Source organism: Heterodontus francisci, chromosome 13 (genome assembly GCF_036365525.1).
Source record: "Heterodontus francisci isolate sHetFra1 chromosome 13, sHetFra1.hap1, whole genome shotgun sequence".
Taxonomy (NCBI): Eukaryota; Metazoa; Chordata; class Chondrichthyes; order Heterodontiformes; family Heterodontidae; genus Heterodontus; species Heterodontus francisci.
The window spans coordinates 20,500,477-20,521,352 of NC_090383.1; the positions used below are offsets into that span (position 1 = coordinate 20,500,477).

At 43.8% G+C, this 20,876-nt stretch overlaps 1 protein-coding gene across 3 annotated transcripts in view; it reads right to left on the bottom strand.

Moving 5' to 3' along the window:
* The window catches only part of sash1a (SAM and SH3 domain containing 1a), a 145,084-nt gene that overhangs the window by 108,737 nt on the left and 15,471 nt on the right, over positions 1-20,876 (bottom strand). Inside the window, exon 1 of one of the 3 annotated variants that reach the window (XM_068044508.1) lies at positions 3,070-3,122. The exons of 1 other annotated variant lie outside the window; for it this stretch is intronic. In XM_068044508.1, coding sequence (XP_067900609.1) covers positions 3,070-3,072 — 3 coding nt within the window. In that variant the 5' untranslated portion in view covers positions 3,073-3,122. Of the gene's footprint in view, positions 1-1,092; positions 1,731-3,069; positions 3,123-20,876 lie in introns of those variants that run through there. One more of the 3 variants, XM_068044507.1, reaches the window with a different exon arrangement.

The window sequence follows — 20,876 nt, forward strand, 5'->3', positions numbered from 1 at the left end:
AGTGCATCAGATACCTGAACACACACAAATTGACCATGAGTAACAGTGCATCAGATACCTGAACACACACAAACTGACCATGAGTAACAGTGCATCAGATACCTGAACACAGTCAAACTGACCATGAGTAACAGTGCATCAGATACCTGAAAACACTCAAACTGACCATGAGTAACAGTGCATGAGATAACTGAACACACTCAAACTGACCATTACTAACAGTGCATCAGATACCTGAACACACACAAACTGACCATGATTAACAGTGCATCAGATACCTGAACACACACAAACTGACCATTACTAACAGTGCATCAGATAACTGAACACACACAAACTGACCATTACTAACAGTGCATCAGATACCTGAACACACTCAACCTGACCATCAGTAAAAGTGCATCAGATACCTGAACACACTCAACCTGACCATCAGTAAAAGTGCATCAGATACCTGAACACACACAAACTGACCATTACTAACAGTGCATGAGATAACTGAACACACTCAAACTGACCATTACTAACAGTGCATCAGATACCTGAACACACACAAACTGACCATGATTAACAGTGCATCAGATACCTGAACACACACAAACTGACCATTACTAACAGTGCATCAGATAACTGAACACACACAAACTGACCATTACTAACAGTGCATCAGATACCTGAACACACTCAACCTGACCATCAGTAAAAGTGCATCAGATACCTGAACACACTCAACCTGACCATCAGTAAAAGTGCATCGGAAAGCTGTACATGCACTAACTGACTGTTAGTGACAGTGTGTCAGATAGTTGAACGCGCTCAAACAAACAATAATTGTGTTCGTTAACACAGAAACTGGACCATATCTTCAAACAGGCTCAAAAAACGTAAGATAAAGCAATTCAGAGAAAGTAGAACGATGAAAAGGCCAGTGAGGTTGAAAGCTGCTTTGAAGTCAATCCTGTAGATTCGCTTTGAGATTCCTTCTATAACATCTGCGCTTCCTGGCCAAATTTCCTTTAGTTTGTTTATTCCCCAGAAGGAAATCGCTGAACAATTGAACCTTCCTGAATGACACCCCCTCCCCCAACTCACCAGCATCCCCATCACATCCCTCCAGAGTGTGCAGAACGCATCGGGCAGGCCGACCGAGGAGGCTTGAGACTCTTGGGGAGTACTTGGGTCTTCGTCCATTGTAGCGTTTCCCCGAGGTCCTCTGGTTGAAAACAGCTTGTGACCAAGATTTTCCGGAGACACTGTGAGCGGATCACACTCCTCCAGTCCCTCTGAAGCTCTTCGCCATTCTTGGCTCGGGCTATCAATCACTGCAACAGACAAATGGCCTCAAAGGGAAGGGAGGGGGGGGAGAAGGCACCAGCTCTGCCCAGTCAATGCCCACGGTCTCAGGGAGTAATCCACGCCCCACACCCTGGCCACACTCCTGCCCTTTGCTGCGGCCTCTCTGCTGACTGGGACACCAGACTCCTGTCACTTCTCCTGCAAAAGTTTCCACAGCGCTTGGCCAGATGTCTGGGAGAATCCAAATCCAACAGAAAACAAGAAAAACTTTCAGCAACTTGTCAAGGAAGATCAGCCTGATCCCAGCAGAGGGCACGTGTTTCTGTCACACTGGATAGAGACATTGCTGTATAAGTACATTTTAAAAACAGTTATTCACTGAAATGTGGGCAGGAAAGGCCCTCAGAAGGTAGTGCAGGTCTACAGACACCAGCATCCCCTCGTCACAAAGTGAACTCTTCCTCCTTCACATGACTGTTTCCCCTCCTCCACTTCTCTCCTCCACCCCTCCCACATCAGCACTTCGCTACAAAAGCTGCTCTGATGTCAGATGCTGGTGCAGAACAATCACAGTGTGTGCAAAGTGCTGCATCTGTTTGGCCAAGTATTAATGCAACACATTTCATCAACAACATAACAAAGAAAGTTGCAGCTGAGAGCCCCGACTGTACAGTTGGGGCTGCGAAATGTAGGCACAGGAAAGCTCACCCTTACTGACATGTTTAATCCCCTTCGCATTTTGGAATGTTGACATAGGAAAGCTAAAAGAATGCATAAAATTATGAGGGGTTTTGGTAGAGTAAACAAGGAGAAACTGTTTCCACTGGCAGGAGGGTTGGTAACAAGAGAATACAGATTTAAGATAATTGGCAAAAGAACCAGCAGGAAGATGAAGAGAATTCCTTTTACACGGCAAGTTGTTCTGATTTGGAATGCACTGCCTGAAAGGGTGGTAGATTCAATAGTAACTTTTAAAAAGGGAATTCTTGCTCTGTGAACAATTTTTCAACAAACGCAGTGTTTGATTTCCTTAAATCTCTCACCACTATTGCAATGTACTTCATTGAAACTCTTCGCTGGAAAATGACACTGATTTATTCAACTGACCAGATCCTTCCTTACAGTTTTTAAACTGACTCTTGAGATGTTGGCAGAAACCTTCATTTGGACTTTTGAATATTTAACCAGTGAAAGAGAGAACTGAACTGTCAATTGCGAAGAATTTGAACCTAACTCACTGTGCTGTTCGAGTGAAAATTAGCCCTGTCTGTAGTCTGTAATATATGAAATCTTCAACTTAATTTTGAAATAAAATTGGTAAAGGAACTTAAAAACATTGCTTTTGTACTGTGTCTAAATTAAAAGAACAAACATCAAATAACACCAGGCAGAAAGTGGCTCATTTCCATGGTTTTAAAATAACAATTGTGTTTTTTTAAACTCAACATATTTGAAGTATCGAAAAGCAACTTTTGAAAAAAATCCACCCACAGAATGGTGCACATGACTGTGCAGAGAACCTCACCCCCATGTTTCAGTCTCAAACTGAATAAACAGGCAGATCCACTTCAAGCCTGTCCTGCAAGGGCACATGAAATGAGTAACAAAAAAAAAAATCATATCAACTGATTTGTAGTCTGTATGAAGAATATGTGGCAGAAACAAGCAGAACATGGAAAGTAAATCCCATGGGGTTACAGGACTTAAGCAGCGCTTGAGAGATATGCAGCTAGTCACACTTGTTGGTTTATCAAATACTTGGAGCGGACTTACCATGTGACATCAGGAATGGCAGGACTCCAGCTAATATGGTGGTATTCTTCCTCTGACTGGCAGCAAGTAGTGTGTGCACCTGCACTCCCTTCAAGCCTTAGCTAGAAGTCCAACCCACATGAAACCATACTGAGTACTGAAGAAAGATTAATTCCCAACAGCAGAAACAAGTCCAGGTGATACATAATCCAGGAATACAGCAGCTCTCCAAGCAAATCCTGCCTCTCCTTCTTTTCCTGATCTGTATTCTTTTCTCCCAGAAACTATTGTCTGTGTCTACTACACACACACTTTTGGATATCTCGCCCTTCCCTTTCCAGAACACCCTTCCTTTTCTAGTGACGATATTATTTCCACCCTAGCTCCTCCCAACACCAGAGTCAGCTGTCACTATCAGCAACTTGTGGCACCATGTGAGCTACTAACTCACCTCCCAACCCTGCAGCATAGTCAGGCTCCACACCTACCGAACAATAAACATGCTGTACAAGTAGGCACCAAGCTGCAAATCTGGCTTTCTCTCTCTCCCAACAATTAATCTCAAAGTCATTACAGACTTTAACAACTGCAGTATTTGACTTTAAAGGTACAAGACAGCAGAATGATGCAACATGCAAGGTATCACACTCTGCTCATTCTAAAATCATGTATTATTATAAATTCTATATATACACAGAATTTAAAGCACAGAAATGGGCCTTTCAGCCCAGCTGTTTATGATCCACCCGAACCTCCTCCCACCTTGCCTCATCTCACCAGAACAGTACTTACAAAGTGCCTTTATCATACTAAAATATTCAAACGAGCTTCACAGAAGAGTTATCAGACCAAGTTGGACATGAAGCCACATAAGATAATTGAGCAATGACCAAAAGCTTAACCAAAGAGGTGAGTTTTAAGGAGCGTTTTAAAGGAGGAAAGAGAGGAAGAGGGGCAGAGACATTCAGGGAGGGAATTCCAGAGCCTAAGACCTTGGAAGCTGTTGGCTCGGCCCCCAATGGTGGAGCGATTAAAATCAAGGATGCTCAAGAGGCAGAAGTTATCACCACATCCTTCTATTCTTTACTCCCTTGTATACTTACCTAGTTCTCCTTAAATGCAAACTGTCTCAACCACTTCATATGGTAGCAAGTTCCACATTCTAACCACTCTGTGGATAAATAAGCTTTTCCTGTAAGAAAGATTTACTGCCAGCAATGTTATTCGCTGAAGTGTTATTTAAAAATGTTTGCACACCCAATATGTCTGCCGCACTTCTCTGTCTGTTGTCACTGTAACGTAGTTCAACATTAGCAGCACTTGTGTTTTATGACATTGGGACACAGGAGAGTACAGGAGCAAAGATGATTCAAAAAACTGTAAGCCCTCAATCACCAGCTCACTCAGTTATCGATCCAATGCCCCTTTATACTTTGTACCACCACTGCCTGTAGGACAGTTGTTCCACACTCCCACCAGCCGCTGTGAACTTAAGTTTTCAGACATGTGTCAGGCAAGCCCCCCACCTACCAAGGCTGAGGCACACATTATTTCGCCACATGAACATTTAAACATAAAATTGCAAGCCCCTGACTGGAAGGACATTTGCATAGTACCAGACAAAATTGAAACAAAGGAACCAGTCCATGCCCCAATACACATGAGAGACCTGGTCAAACCAGTCAGTCACATGACCACCTGCTGGCCAACTAGAGTCATTGAGTTATACAGCACAGAAACAGGCCCTTTGGCCCATCACGTCTGCGCCGACTAACAAGCACCCGTCCAATTTAATCCCATTTTCCAGCACTTGGCCCGTAGCCTTGTATGCTATGGTGTTTCAAGTGCTCATCTAAATACTTCTTAAATGTTGTGAGGGTTCCTACCTCTACTACCCCTTCAGGCAGTGTGTTCCAGATTCCAACCATGAAATCTGGGTGAAATTTTTTTTCCTCAAATCCTCTCTAAACCTCCTGCTCCTTACCTTAAATCTATACCCCCCTGGTAATTGACCCCTCCGCTAAGGGAAAAATATCCTATCTATCCTATCAATGCCCCTCAGAATTTTGTATACCACAATCAGGTCCCCCCTCAGCCTTCTCTGCTCCAAGGAAAACAAGCTGTTTTCCTTGCTCCAGCCCAGGCAACATCCTGGTGAATCTCCTCTGCACCCTCTCCAGTGCAATCACATCCTTCCTATAATGTAGTGACCAGAACTGTACACAGTACTCCAGGTGTGGCCTAACTAGCATTTTATACAGCTCCATCATAACCTCACTGCTCTTATATTCTATGCCTTGGCTAATAAAGGCAAGTATCCTATATGTCTTCCTAACCACCTTATTTACCTGTGCTGCTGCCTTCAGTGATCTATGGACAAGTACACCAAGGTCCCTCTGACCCTCTGTACTTCCTAGGGTCCTACCATCCACTATTTCCTCTTTGAATGACTCCCACTGGTCTGATGTAGACTTTCCTACAAGAAGCTGCTCCCAGTCCACTTTGGCCAGATCCTGTTTTATCATATTGAAATCTGCCTTCCCCCAACTCAGTACTTTTATTTCCGGTCCCTCTTTGTCCTTTTCCATAACTATGTTAAATCTTAGAGTTATGGTCACTATCCCCGAAATGCTCCCACACTGACACTTCTAATACTTGTCCGGCTTCAATTCCTTGGATTAGGTCCAGTACCACCCCTCCTCTTGTAGGACATTCTACGTGCTGGCTCAAAAAGCTCTCCTGAATGCACTTTAAGAATTCCGCCCCCCTTTAAGACCAAAGCTCACATAAGACAGCACTTTGACTGGCAAAACTCCACAAGAATGTGGTGGAGTACTGCAGGAGTTGAAAGGCTAGGGTTGTTTTCCTTAGAGCAGAGAAGGCTGAGGGGGGACATGATTGAGGTCTACAAAAGTATGAGGGGCATTGATAGATTAGACAATGTGTTCGGAGAACCCTCCAGCAGAGGGCTGGTGAATTGTAAGGGACCCCTGCCGAGAACAAAAGGGGACAGGCAGGCACATGGCTGGCAAAAGTTTAGAAAGAGAAGGGGAAAAAGTGACCAAGAGGGCAAGTTGAAGGAAGTCCGGGAAGAATCCTGAATGAAAACTCCTACTGTCTGGTCAACCAACCCCAATAAATGTGACAAGTTAGACCCCACATCCCCCGATGTGAATGCAGATTCTAGAAGCACCCCAGAGTTGCGAACAGCATTTACAGGAACCTGCAGATCTCTAGGGGCACAGAAACCGTGAGGGTGATGCCTCACCTAGTCAAAGTGCCACAGGAGAGTGCGGCCATGGCTACACAAATACCTGCAGGTAGCAGTGTCCCAGAGAACAAAGGGGACAGTAACAGAGACTCTCCTCCCCCACAGTCAGAGGAAAAGGGAACCACCCATCCCCTGAAGACAAAAGCCTTTGCATGAATCAGGGCGTTCAGGACAGACCCAACCTCCTACTCACTCTCCTGAGGATAAAAAGAGAAAATTAAAGCAGCCCAAGCACCCAGAACAGACCACTTTTAATAAGCTTTAAGATTGGTGAATGAATGGAAATGAATGACAGAAATGCATGGTTTTTCTTTCTGTATCTTATATTTCTCTTAAACTCTGTACTGAAATGTGCTGGTTTTCCTCAAATCGCATTTCAATTCCCTGGGTGTGGAGGTGTTAGGCAAGCCCCCCACCTACCAAGACTGAGGTACACGTATTTCACCACAATGAACATTAAAACTTAAAATTGCAAGCCCCTGACTGGAAGGATATTTGCATAGTACCAAACAGTGTTGAATCAAAGGAACCAGTTCCTACCCCGATACACAGGAGACACCCGGTCAAACCAGTAGGTCATGTGATCACCTGCTGGCCAACTAGGGGCGTTTTAAATTGGTAAAACAGAATTTGAACTCAGAAAGCCGTTTGCTCCTGGAACTGAAGAATTAGCTCCTCTCCTGTCTGCCTGCCTCCATCTCCTTCCCACGGAACTGAATCTTGTGAAAACATGTAAACCTCAGAGAGAAAAGTCTCCTATGTGGACAAGGTTTAAAAGGAACACTGGGCCCCGACGAACACCAAGACTACCTACAATCAAGTGAGTTCAAAGCACAGTAAACAAGAGACTCTTCTGATTTTGCCTCAAACCCCTTTCTACCATATTTTTCTATTCTGTCCCTATCTGCCTGTGTGTATCGCGTGTGCAGGCTAGCATGGGCGCGTCGTATATCCGTAGGCAAGAACTGTATTAGAGTTCAAGCTTAAGCTTTCAGGGCGGCACAGTGGCGCAGTGGTTAGCACTGCAGCCTCACAGATCCAGCGACCCGGGTTCAATTCTGGGTACTGCCTGTGTGGAGTTTGCAAGTTCTCCCTGTGTCTGCGTGGGTTTCCTCCGGGTGCTCCGGTTTCCTCCCACATGCCAAAGACTTGCAGGTTGATAGGTAAATTGCCCCTAGTATAGGTAGGTGGTAGGGAAATATAGGGACAGGTGGGGATGTGGTAGGGATATGGGATTAGTGTAGGATTAGTATAAATGGGTGGTTGATGGTCGGCACAGACTCGGTGGGCTGAAGGGCCTGTTTCAGTGCTGTATCTCTAAACTAAACATCTAAACTTTAATAAATTTTATCTTTCTCCTTTAAACCTGAGAAAACCTGGTGCGTTGGTTTCTTTGCCTTATAATTGGAAAGTTGTGAACAAGGATTCACAAAAGGGGGGAGCTCAAAACACAGTGTGTTTAAAAACAAAACCCTGTTACAATAAGACTAGGTAAGGACCACAAAAGACCCCTGGACACATTTCTCACTTGGTCATAACACATGATACAGTGGTAGCATTGCCCCAGACATTTGAACATATAATCTCATGGCTGACACTCCAATGCAGTACTGAGGAAGTGTGGTCTTTTGAATGAGACATTAAACCAAGGCCCTGTCTGCCCTCTCAAGTACATAAAAGATCCCATGGCACTATTTTGAAGTGGAGGAGAGTTCTCATCGGTGTCCTGCCCATTACTTAGCTCTCAACCAACATCAGTACAACATATAATTTGGTCATTATACCATTGCTGTTTGTGGGACTTAACTATGTGCAAATTGTCTGGTGTGTTTCCTAAATTACAGCAGTGACTACTACACTTAAAAAAAAGTACTTCATTGGCTGCAAAGTCCATTGGGATGTCTCAAGGTTATGAAAGGTGCCACATATTTGCAAATCCTTTTTTCTCCCACTGTGCATGCCCCTTTAAGGTCCCCACTACCTCCGAGGTCCCAGAAACATCCAGGATTCCCATTCCTTTGTTGGCTGCGGCTGACAGCATGCCCCCACGTGCGCGACCTGCGGAGGCTGTGAAGGACTTCTGGGTACTTAGCTCTTGGATCCTCCACAGAACGGACTTCCGGTGCACACACACTGAATCAGCTCCCTGAGTGCATTACAGGGGCACCTCCATCACATGGACTGCAGTGATTCAAGAAGACAGCTCACCACCAGCTTCTCACTGGGGATGAATGATAAATGTCGGCCTTGCCAAGTGATGCCCACGTCCTGAGTTTTGTTTAAAAATACTGGCTCCATACTTAGGGAATTTCAGCTGTGCAGCCTCAGTTTAATTACTCAAACTGCATGGGTCCCAGGAAAATTGTTCTCCATGAATCTCAGAATACAACAGTGCAGAAAAATTGATTGTCCCAGCACAACAAACCATCAAACATGGCAGCATAGTAGCATCAAAGGATACAGGGCTAGAATTTCTTCTGCATTTGAGTCCATAGAAACATGCCATCTGGGCACAAACAAATATAGGTCACGGGACTTTGGGCATAAACAAGTTACGAGTGTTACTGCAATATGGTCACACCTCCTCCAACTTTTATGTCCGTCTACCAATCTGAATCTACCATCCAAATCAATCTTTGCCCACACAGCCGGCCAGGCCCCTAAATCTGACATGAGTGTCCTCCAATTGTGCTTGTCCTGGGGAAGTTGGAGAGGGGGTGGTGGGGGGCAGGTCTCTTAATGTTGCATCCAGACTTTCACTCACAGACCAGCTGTCCAGGAGAGAATGAAGTCTCCATCATCATCTACTGCTGCAGGAAGCCCTTATACAGGGGAATCTTGAAATAAAAAAAGAAAGAATGCTGGCTCATTTTATGGCTCTAGCTCAGTGTTACGTTGGAGGATGGGATAGGATGTTTCCTCTGGTTGGTGAGTCTGGAACCAGGGGACACAGTCTCAGAATAAGGGGCAGGCCATTTAAGCCTGAGATGAGGAGGAATTTCTTTACTCAGAGGGTGGTGAGTCTGTGGAATTCTCTACCCAGAGGGCTGTGAGCTCAATCATTGAGCATGTTCAAGACACAAATCGATAGATTTTTGGATACTAATGACATCGAGGGATATGAGGATAGTGGTGGAAAATGGCGTAGAAGTAGATGATCAGCCATGATCTGTTTGAATGGCGGAGCAGGCTCGATGGGCCGAATGGCATACTCCTGCTCCGATTTCCTATGACCCTAGGAGGAACAGGAAGAGGAGGGAGAGAACCAGAGACAGGAGACCCAAAGAGTGAATCACCACAAGAGGAGATGGCAGTCTGTTTGCAGGCATCCAGCCCAAAGAGTGTGCAGACCTTGAGTGACATTCCAGATGTCCAAGAAGCTGACTGAGCATCCTTTGCAATTCACAAAGGAGGTCACTGCCTCCTTGAAGCCTCCATTCTGCAGAGCCTTACCAGTGGAAATGAAGGTGGCAAAGGCCCTCAAATTTTACTGGTCTGGATCCTTCCAGGCATTCATAGGGGGCCATTGTCACATTAGTCAAGGGAAGCAATGAGGGTCAGCTTTTGACAGATGACTGACACCCTTAATGTTTATGGCGTGTGTGGTTCAATAACAACAGGCACGGTCAAGGATGGGGGTCCAGTGGAAGAATGGATGCGGCGAAGGAGAAAGACAACCAGGTGCGCGTGTTCACCAGACAGGTCATCGAGAGAGCCTTCAGGGTGTTGGAGTCCCTTCAGGTGCTTGGACAAGTCGGTGGAGGATGTAGGGGGTGGGGGTGGGTGGGTGTGAACTTCAGTATTCTTTATCGAGAATAGCAAGAAATGTCAGGTGTGGACCAATATGTCAGCCTGAGCTCAGTTGGTAGCACACTCACATCTGAGTCAGAAGGTTGAGGGTTCTAGCCCCACTCCAGAACATATAATCCAGGCTGATAATCACAATGCAGTACTCAGAGAATGCTGCACGGCTGGAGGTGTTACCTTTTAGGTGAGATGTTAAACTGAGGTCCTATCTGTCCTCAGGTGGATGTAAAAGATTCCACTGCACTGATAGAAGAGCAGGGGAGTTATCCTCTTCTGCCCCACCCCCGCTTTACTTGCTTATAACCTTTGACATTTCTAATATTTGCCAGTTCCGAAGAAGGGTCACTGACCCGAAACGTTAACTCTGCTTCTCTCTCCACAGATGCTGCCAGACCTGCTGAGCATTTCCAGCATTTCTTGTTTTTATTGCAGATTTCCAGCATCCGCAGTATTTAGCTTTTATTTTTGAGTTCTCCCCTTTGTTCTGGCCAATTATTATTATTCTGCACTGTGGGAGCTGGTGCAAAAGACCTGGCATGTCTGATAGAGGCATTGCTTCGAGAGGGTGGGGCTGATAGCATGCAGTTTGTGCTACACAATTTCACCCAATGAGCTCTCCTGCCTCCACCACCCCAGACATCACAAGTTGAAGATTTGGACACTGATCTCTTCAAATTCAGATGGTGTTTTAACACAAAACTGTTACAATGCAAATTGTTACCTACAGATACAACAGATGTATTAATAAGTTAGAAAGTCTGTTTGAATTTTCAAAATAATCTCCATTATACCACCATAAGACAAATTTAGTTAAGAGTGGTCAATTAAAATGCAAAACTGTTTAGAAATTTGAAAGCAATAGCAAAAATATAACTTCAAACATGATAAAAGATTCCAATTATAAATCGGAGTTCAAGCAACGTAAACTTTTGATGCTTTTGTACAAACTTTTGATGACATTTCAAAAATTTAAATAAACATTTAACTGTTCCAAGCATGAATCTTTTTAAATATTAGAAACATCTGAGAGACAGCAGATAGCTTGCTGCCTGACAGCTTTCCCCCTTGATGACAAAGGATGGGCAGTTGCCTCACCTCAGTGCTGTCTGCCAATTACTGTCAGGCTGGAGAGGTAGGGTGTGGTGATGAGATGCCAGTCTGATGAGCTGTAGGCTTTTTTTAGAAATATCACATTACTGATCTACAGTTCTGCGTTTCTGTATTAACTTGTGTCCTTCGTAGTTGGACAATGAACCTCATTATACTATTGTGGACAGAATTGAGAGAGAACTGAAACTTCAGTTCCCTTCCCTTTACTGTCCGTAATCAGTGTGTTTTTGACAAGGAAGATGTGTGTGTTTCATAACCCGAGTTTATGGTCAATTTGAATAACCAACAGCATGCTTTTCGTGGGTTTAAATAAATAACATTACTTTTATTCACACGTTCATCCCAAAAGTCTAACACTACATCACTCAAACCATTCACATACACAAACACGCACTTGAGAAAGAAAGTCATAAAGAGGATAGTGCACGTTTACCAATTACAAACAAATGACTAGTTCATACATAATGTGATTTTGGCTTGTCCTGGGGAAAAGGCTTGCATTGCGGGCCCAGTGAAGGCGGCATTTTCACTCTTCAAGTGTAGTTAGGTGGATTTGATAGCTGGAGTCATACATCAAAGTTGTTGCAGGATTCTCTCAAAGAGGTGGACTTTCAGCAGGTCACGACGTTAGTTGCTTATAGCCTTATTACTAGGAGGTCGGTTTTCTGTACTGGTGGACATGAAAAGGAATAGGCTTGGAGACCTTAAGATGTTGTAGTCTCCAGTTTTAAGGCATAGGTGTTTTGTCTTTGCTGCTATCTCTGCAGCTGCTGTTTGAAGACTGAATAATTTCTCCTTGGTGCTTTGGGTAATAACATCCATTATTTGTGAGTAGTTTTGGTCAGTGGAAACTTGATCAATATTTCTATTGTCCACCCAGAATGATTTGAAGTTCAAAGCCATTGCCAAAGAGTGGGGGATGATGGTGGCCATCCATACCTACTTATGATTTAGCTGGTTTCTTACAGCTGTCTTTGTTAAATTTCGAGGTCCAAGACAGTAGGCAGGATTTTATACCTGTGACGTGGGTCTTGTCGTCCGGAAAAGGCGATGCAGAGATCCCAGTGTTGCTTCTTCTCTAGAAGGCCCGTCAAACCTAGTGCCAATTTAACACTTAAGTGGACAGCAGCAGGCCTTCCACATCATCAAGCACCCTGTTGTCAGATGTCCTGCCCTTGGAGAGCTACCAGCCAATCAGAAGCCAGTAGCTCTTCCACTGAGTGGTGCCACCATGGAGGCGGTAGCTGCTGCCACAGGAGCACCTACAGGAGGCCCAGGACCGGCGCTGGACCCAGTCCACAGTTAGGTCAGGGTGGGAGGGGTCTCATGAGACGAGGGTTGCAGGGGAAGGGGGTATAGAGGGGTCGCTAGGAAGGGCATGGGGGGGTGTCTCAGCGGACCCTTCCTTTCCCGATGCCAGGTCCCTCGTTCAGACATGAAGTGCCGTTTGAGGGACCCAGTCCCCTGGAGCCGGGAAGCAGCCCGTATGGTTTTTCATGCTGTGCTTCCGTGTGGCAACAGGGCCATCCACCGCACAGCTAACTGTGGCAGTGGTGGGATGAGGCTCTTAATTGGGGTTTAATTGGGATTAAATTTTGGTGGAGGCGAGATGATGGCAGGAACTCCCACCCCACCATCCACCCAATTTTATGCTCTCCCTGCCTCCAAACTCGCCACGGGGGAGAGCATAAAATTCCCCCCAGTGAGTCTAGGAGTTCATAGATATTGAGTTTGGGTAAGACCACAAACAATAGGAGGTCGGAATTCCGCAAATGGTTTCATCTTGGTATGTCCATTCAAGGGAGGCACTCCACCCATGTCAAAGCCACAGAGGAGATCTACCAGAGTCAGGAATGAGGGACTTCAACTAAATCGAGAGACTGGAGAAGCTGGCATTGTTCTCTTTACAGCAAAGAAATTTCGGGAAGAATTAATTTGATGTTCAAAATTATGCTTGCTTTCAATAGTTTCCCCATATCTACCCTGTCTCTACAGGCAGAAGGTTATGTAATTAGAATATATAGGTTTAAGATCACTGGCAACAAAGCAAGGGGAAGATAAGGATGCATTTTTTCATATGGAAAGTTATGATCGGGAATGCACTGCCTGAAAAAGTGGTTGGAATGGATTCAATAATAACTTTCTAAAGGAAATTGGATAAGTATTTAAAAGTGCAAAATTGTAGGACTATGGAGAAAGAGCAATAAAGTGATCTATTTGGTAGCTATTTCAGACAGCCAGCACAGACATGATGGACCAAATGGCCCTTTTCTGTACTGTATGTTTCCATGACTCTATTTCAATGTTACCTATCCCACCAGATATTGTAACATTACCATATTAGCTCTCTCAGGTGTTATGAAAGTACTTCCATTTTAAAAATATTTTTTGAGGGCTCCTGTTTTAGAATTGTGGAGATGGATTCATTGGAGGACTGAAGTGATTCCATAAATGCTGGATGTTTATTTTTTTTTTAAAGGGTCACTGGAAAGACTCTATTTAACAACATTTACTGGATATCACATGTCTTCAGCTAAGTAAACAACAGGTGCCTTCTGACTATGGGAGTTGTTTACAAGAGAACTAACATGTCAAGATTTATGGTGCTCAGAGTTGGTTTCATTTATGAATACTGTTTTGAGTCAGTTTGGAGGTCAGCCTGCTAAAAGAGAAGACCAGTTCATGTTTTCTCCACCTCTTTGAGAAACTCTGAGATTCAAGTGTAAAAAATAAAGAAACTGAAGTAGCAGTTCTCCTGAGAAGCTTCTGGAAGACTTCCTCTCGACATCTGAACGAACTGCTTCTGAAAAGATCCCAGTGACCTATCTACGTGTACTCGGACGCCAGAATGTATGCAATCTGGAACACAATACATCTTATCCTTTTTCTTCAAGAATTAACAAGTACTTTGGTCAAAGCATGTTTATTTTTCCTTTAACCAGTGTGTGTATTGAGAAGAGAATATATATATTAACTGTCATATGTCAAACTATGCACTCAAGCTTTGCATCTTTATTGTCTAAGTCTTGTTTCATAATAAATTAACACTTTTGTTGTTTATTAAAGAAACCTGGTTGGTGGATTTTATTCTGAAACTAAATTAAAGAATATAATTGGCCATATTGGTAACTGGGCACAACATTTAAATATATGCTGTGACCCGTGCAGTAGTGGAACTAGAGAAAGACAGCGTACTCCTCCAGCCTCGGTCGTAACACAGGGTATACTGTAGAATTTCCACATGATCAATCCCAGGAGATACTGTAACATTTCCACATTATCTCAGGGGATACTGTAACATTTCCACATTATCTGTATCGGGATACTGTAACATGTCTACATTATCTCTTGCAAGCGATGCTGTAACATTTCCACATTATCTCAGAGGATACTGTAACATTTCCACATTATCTATATCGGGGATACTGCAACATTTCTACATTATCTATATCGGGGATATTGTAACATTTCTACATTATCTATATTGGGGATACTGTAACATTTCCACATTATATCGGGATACTGTAACATTTCTACATTATCTTTCAAGGGATGCTGTAACATTTCCACATTATCTCAGAGGATACCGTAACATTTCCGTATTATCTCAGGGGATACTGTAACATTTCCACATTATCTATATCGGGGATACTGTAACATTACATTCTCGCTCTCACGGGATACTGTAACAATTCCACATCATCTCTCTTACGAGATACTGTAAGATTTTCACATTATGTCTCTCAGGGGATAATGTAACATTACTACATTATCTTTGTCATGGGAAACTAACATTTCCACATTAGCTCTCTCAGGAGATACTATAACGTTTCCACATTCTCTCTTTCAAGGGATGCAGTACATTTCTGCATTATCTGTATAGGGATACTGTAACATTTCCACACTACCTGTCTCAGAGAATGGTGTAACATATCTAAATTATCTCTCTCATGGGATATTATAAAATTTCCACATTATCTATAAAATAAAAGCAAAATACTGCAGATGCTGGAAATCGGCAATAAAAACAAGAAATGCTGGAAATACTCAGCAGGTCTGGCAGCATCTGTGGAGAGAGAAGCAGAGTTAACATTTCAGGTCAGTGACCCTTCTTCAGAACTGGCAAATATTAGAAATGTAAAAGGTTATAAGCAAGTAAAGCGGGGTTGGGGCAAGAGATAACAAAGGAGAAGGTGCAGATAGGACAAAGTCACAGAATAACTGACCAGAAGGTCATGGAGCAAAGGCAAACAATATGTCAATGGTGTGTTGAAAGACAAAGCATTAGTACACATAGGGTGTTAACGGACTGAAAATTGAACAGCAGCAAGTACAAACATGAAAAAAAGAAAAAAGTGGGTAAGCAAACTGAACAAACTAAGATGAAATAAAATAAGATAAACACAAAAAATATAAAAAAAGAAAAAAATAACTAAAAATAAAAGTAAAATGGGGGGCCCGTCATGCTCTGAAATTATTGAACTCAATGTTCAGTCCTGCAGGCTGTAGGGTGCCTAAACGTTAAATGGTACACAACAGCCTGCCGGACTGAACATTGAGTTCAATCATTTCAAAGCATGACAGGCCACCCATTTTACTTTTATTTTTAGTTATTTTTTCTTTTTTTTGTGTGTTAATTTTATTTTATTTCATCTTAGTTTGTTCAGTTTGCTTACCCACTGTTTTTTTTCCAGGTTTGTGCTTGTGGCTGTTCAATTTTCAGTCCGTTAACACCCTATCTGTACTATTGCTTTGTCTTTCAACACACCATTAACATATTGTTTGCCTTTGTTCCATGACCTTCTGGAAAGCTATTCTATGACCTTGTCCTATCTACACCTTCTCTTTTGTTATCTCTTGCCCCACCCACGCTTTACTTGCTTATAACCTTTCACATTACTAATATTTGCCAGTTCTGAAGAGGGGCCACTGACCTGCAACGCTAAATCTGCTTCTCTCTCCACAGAGGCTGCCAGACCTGCTGAGTATTTTCAGCAATTCTTGTTTTTATTTCACATTATCTATCCCAGGAGATACTGTAACATTTCCACATTATCTCTCTCAGAGATATTGTAACATTTTCATACGATCACTCTCAGCAGACACATTTACATTTTCACACGATCTCTCCCAGGAAACACTGTCACATTTCCACATGATGTCTGCCAGCAGATACAGTCAAATTGCCACACGATTTCCACACGTGCTCTCAGAGGAGATACTGTTACATTTGAACAGGGCCTCTCAGGAGATACGGACACATTACCTCATGATGTCTCCCTGGAAACACTGTCACATTTGCACATGATCTCTCCCAGGAGATAATGTCACAGTTCCACATGATCTCTCCCAGGAGTTACTATCCCAGTTGCACATGATCTCTCCCAGGAGATACTGTCACATTTGCACATGATTCCCTACCAGGAGATACAGTCACATTTCCACTTGATCTCTCCCAGGAGATACAGTCACATTTGCACATGATCTCTCTCAGGAGATACTGTCACATTTGCACATGATCTCTCCCAGGAGATACTGTCACAATTCCACTTGATCTCTCCCAGGAGATACTGTCACATTTGCACATGATCTCTCCCAGGAGATAATGTCACAGTTCCACATGATCTCTCCCAGGAGTTACTATCCCAGTTGCACATGATCTCTCCCAGGAGATACTGTCACATTTGCACATGATTCCCTACCAGGAGATACAGTCACATTTCCACTTGATCTCTCCCAGGAGATACAGTCACATTTGCACATGATCTCTCCCAGGAGATACTGTCACATTTGCACATGATCTCTCCCAGGAGATACTGTCACAATTCCACTTGATCTCTCCCAGGAGATACTGTCACATTTCCACATGATCTCTCCCAGGAGATACTGTCACATTTGCACATGATCTCTCCCAGAAGATACTGTCACATTTGTACATGATCTCTCTCAGGAGATACTGTCACATTTGCACATGATGTCTCCCAGGAGATACTGTCACATTTGCACATGATCTCTCTCAGGAGATACTGTCACATTTGCACATGATCTCTCCCAGGAGATACTGTCACATTTGCACATGATCTCTCTCAGGAGATACTGTCACATTTGCACATGATCTCTCTCAGGAGATACTGTCACATTTGCACATGATCTCTCCCAGGAGATACTGTCACATTTGCACATGATCTCTCCCAGGAGATACTGTCACATTTGCACATGATCGTTCTCAGGAGATACTGTCACATTTGCACATGCTCTCTCCCAGGAGATACTGTCACATTTGCACATGATCTCTCCCAGAAGATACTGTCACATTTGTACATGATCTCTCTCAGGAGATACTGTCACATTTGCACATGATCTCTCCCAGGAGATACTGTCACATTTGCACATGATCTCTCCCAGGAGATACTGTCACATTTCCACATGAGCTCTCTCAGAAGATACTGTCACATTTCCATATGATCTCTTGCAGGAAATACTGTCACATTTCCACATGGTTTCTTGCAGGAAATACTGTCACATTTCCACATGTTCTCTCTCAGGAAATACTGTCACATTTCCACATTTTCTCTCTCAGGAGATACTGTCACATTTCCATATGATCTCTCAGGAGATTGTCACATTTCCACAAAGATTCATCGATACGTTACGGCACATTTAGAGGCCATTCAGCCCATCGTGTCTGCGCTGGTTGAAAAAACTAGCCGCCCAATCTAATCCCACTTTCCAGCACCTGGTCTGTAGCCTTGCAGGTAACAGCACTTCAGGTGCAAGTCCTGATACCTTTTAAAATAATTTAGGGTTTCTGCCTCCACCACCGATCTGGGCAGTGAATTCCAGACGCCCACCACCCTCTTGGTGAAAAAGTTGTTCCTCATGTCCCCTCTAATCCTTCTCCCAATCACCTTAAATCTGTGCCCCCTGGTTACTGATCTCTTGCGAGGGGAAACTGGTCCTTCCTGTCTAATCACCTCAATTAAGTCAGCCCTCAGCCTCCTTTGTTCTCAGGAAAACAACCCTAGCTGATCCAATCTTTCCTCATAGCCGCAACTTTCAAGCCCTGGCAACATTCTTGTAAATCTCCTTTGTACTCTCTGCAGAGTAATTATGTCCTTCCTGTAACGTGGTGACCAGAACCGTATGCAATACTCCAGCTGTGGCCTAACCAACGTTTTATACAGTTCCACCATTACATCCATACTTTTGTATTCAAAACCTCAGTCAATAAAGGAAAGCATTCCATATGCCTTTTTAACCACTCTATCTACCTGTCCTGCCACCTTCAGGGACCGGGACCTGTGGACATGTACTCCAAGGTCTCTCACTTGTTCTACCCCTCTCAATATCCTCCCTTTCATTGTGTATTCCCTTGCTTTGTTTGCCCTCCCCAAATGCATTGCCTCACACTTCTCCCGATTGAATTCCATTTGCCACTTTTCCACCCACTCAACCAAACCATTGATATAATTCTGGAGTCTGCAGCTATCCTCTTCACTATCAACTACATGGCCAATTTTTGTCATGAGCGAATTTCCCAACCAAGCCTCCCACATTTAAGTCCAAATCATTAATATATACCACAAACAGCAAGGGACCCAACACTGAAACCTGTGGAACACCAGTGGAAACCGCTTTCCAATCGCAAAAACATCCAACGACCACTACCCTTTGATTCCTGTCACTGAGCCAATTTTGGATCCAACTTGCCATTTTCCACCGTATCCCATGGGTTTTCATTTTTCTGACCAGTCTGCCATGTGGGACTTTGTCAAATGCCGTACTAAAATCCATGTAGATCACATCCACAGCGCTATCCTCATCAATCCTCCCTGTTACTTCCTCAAAAAATTCAATCAAGTTATGAAGACACGACCTTCCCTTAACAAATCCCTGCAGACTATCCCTGATTAATCCATGCCTTTCTAAGTGGCAGTTTATCCTGTCCCTCAGAATTGATTTTAATAATTTACCCACCACCAAGGTCAGACTGACCAGCCTTTAATTATTTGGCTGATCCCGCGCACCATTTTAAACAGAGATACAACGTCCGCAGATCTCCATTTGTCTGGTACCTTGCCTGTATCTAGTGAGGATTTGAAAATGTCCCTCGGAGCATCCGCTATTTCCTCCCTGGCTTCCTTTAACAACCTGGGCTAAAATCCATCAGGCCTGGGAGATTTATCCACTTTCAAGGATGTCAGACCCTCCAGTACGTCCTTTCCCATTATACTTATCGACTCCAATATTTCACAGGCCTCCTCCTTTACGACAATGTCAGCATCATCCACTTCCATCACTCCCAGCAGATATGCACATGATCATTCCCAGGAGACACTGTCACATTGCCACATGATCTCTCCCAGGACATACTGTCACATTTCCCCATGATTTCTCCCAGGACATACTGTCACATTTCCCCATGATCTCTCCCAGGACATACTGTCACAGTTCCACATGATCTCTCCCAGGAGATACTGTCACAGTTCCACGTGATCTCTCGCTGGAGATACTGCCACAGTTCCACATGTTCTCTCCCATGAAATTCTGCCACATTGCCCCATGATCTCTCCCAGGAGATACTGTCACAGTTCCCCATGTTCTCTCCCAAGGAGATACTGTCATGGTTCCTCATGATCTCTCCTGTGAGATACCGCCACAGTTCCACACGATCTCTCCCGGGAGATTCTGTCACATTTCCACATGATCTCTTCCTGGAGATTCTGTCACGGTTCCACATGATCTCTCCCTGGAGATTCTGTCACGGTTCCACATGATCTCTTCCTGGAGATTCTGTCACGGTTCCACATGATCTCTCCCTGGAGATTCTGTCACATTTCCACATGATCTCTCCCTGGAGATTCTGTCACATTTCCCATGATCACTCCCAGGAGATACGGTCACATTGCCCACAATCTCTCTCAACTGACACTGTCACATTATCTCTCAGGAAATGCTGTCACATTTGCGATATCTAAAACGGTTATGTTTTACTTCCACATTATCTATGCTGTGCCCTTTCCACATTATCGCTATCAGGAAGTGATGTCACATTTCCACTTTATCTTTCTCAAGAGATACTGTAACATTTCCATTATCTCTGAAGAAATCCTGTATTATTTCCACACAATCTCTCCCAGGAGGTATTCATTTCCACATTATCCCTCCCAGTACAGATGGTCACAGTTCCACATGAACTGTCACTTTTCCACATGATCTCTCGCAGGAAATTCTGCCCCAGTTCCACATGATCTCTCCCAGAATATACTGCCACAATTCCATATGATCTCTCCTTGGACAAACTCTCACATTTCCCCATGATCTCTCCCAGGAGACACTATCACATTGCCACATGATCTCTCCCAGGAGATACTGTCACAGTTCCACATGATATCACCCAGAATATACTGCCACAATTCCGCATGATCTCTCCCAGGACATACACTTGCATTTCCCCATGATCTCTCCCAGGAGATACAGTCACGGTTCCACATGATCACTCCCAGGAAATTGTGCCACATTTCCCCATAATCTCTCCTGAGATACGGTCACATTTCCACATGATCTCTCCCAGGAGATACTGTCACAGTTCCACATGATCTCTCCCAGGAGATACTGTCACAGTTCCACATGATCTCTC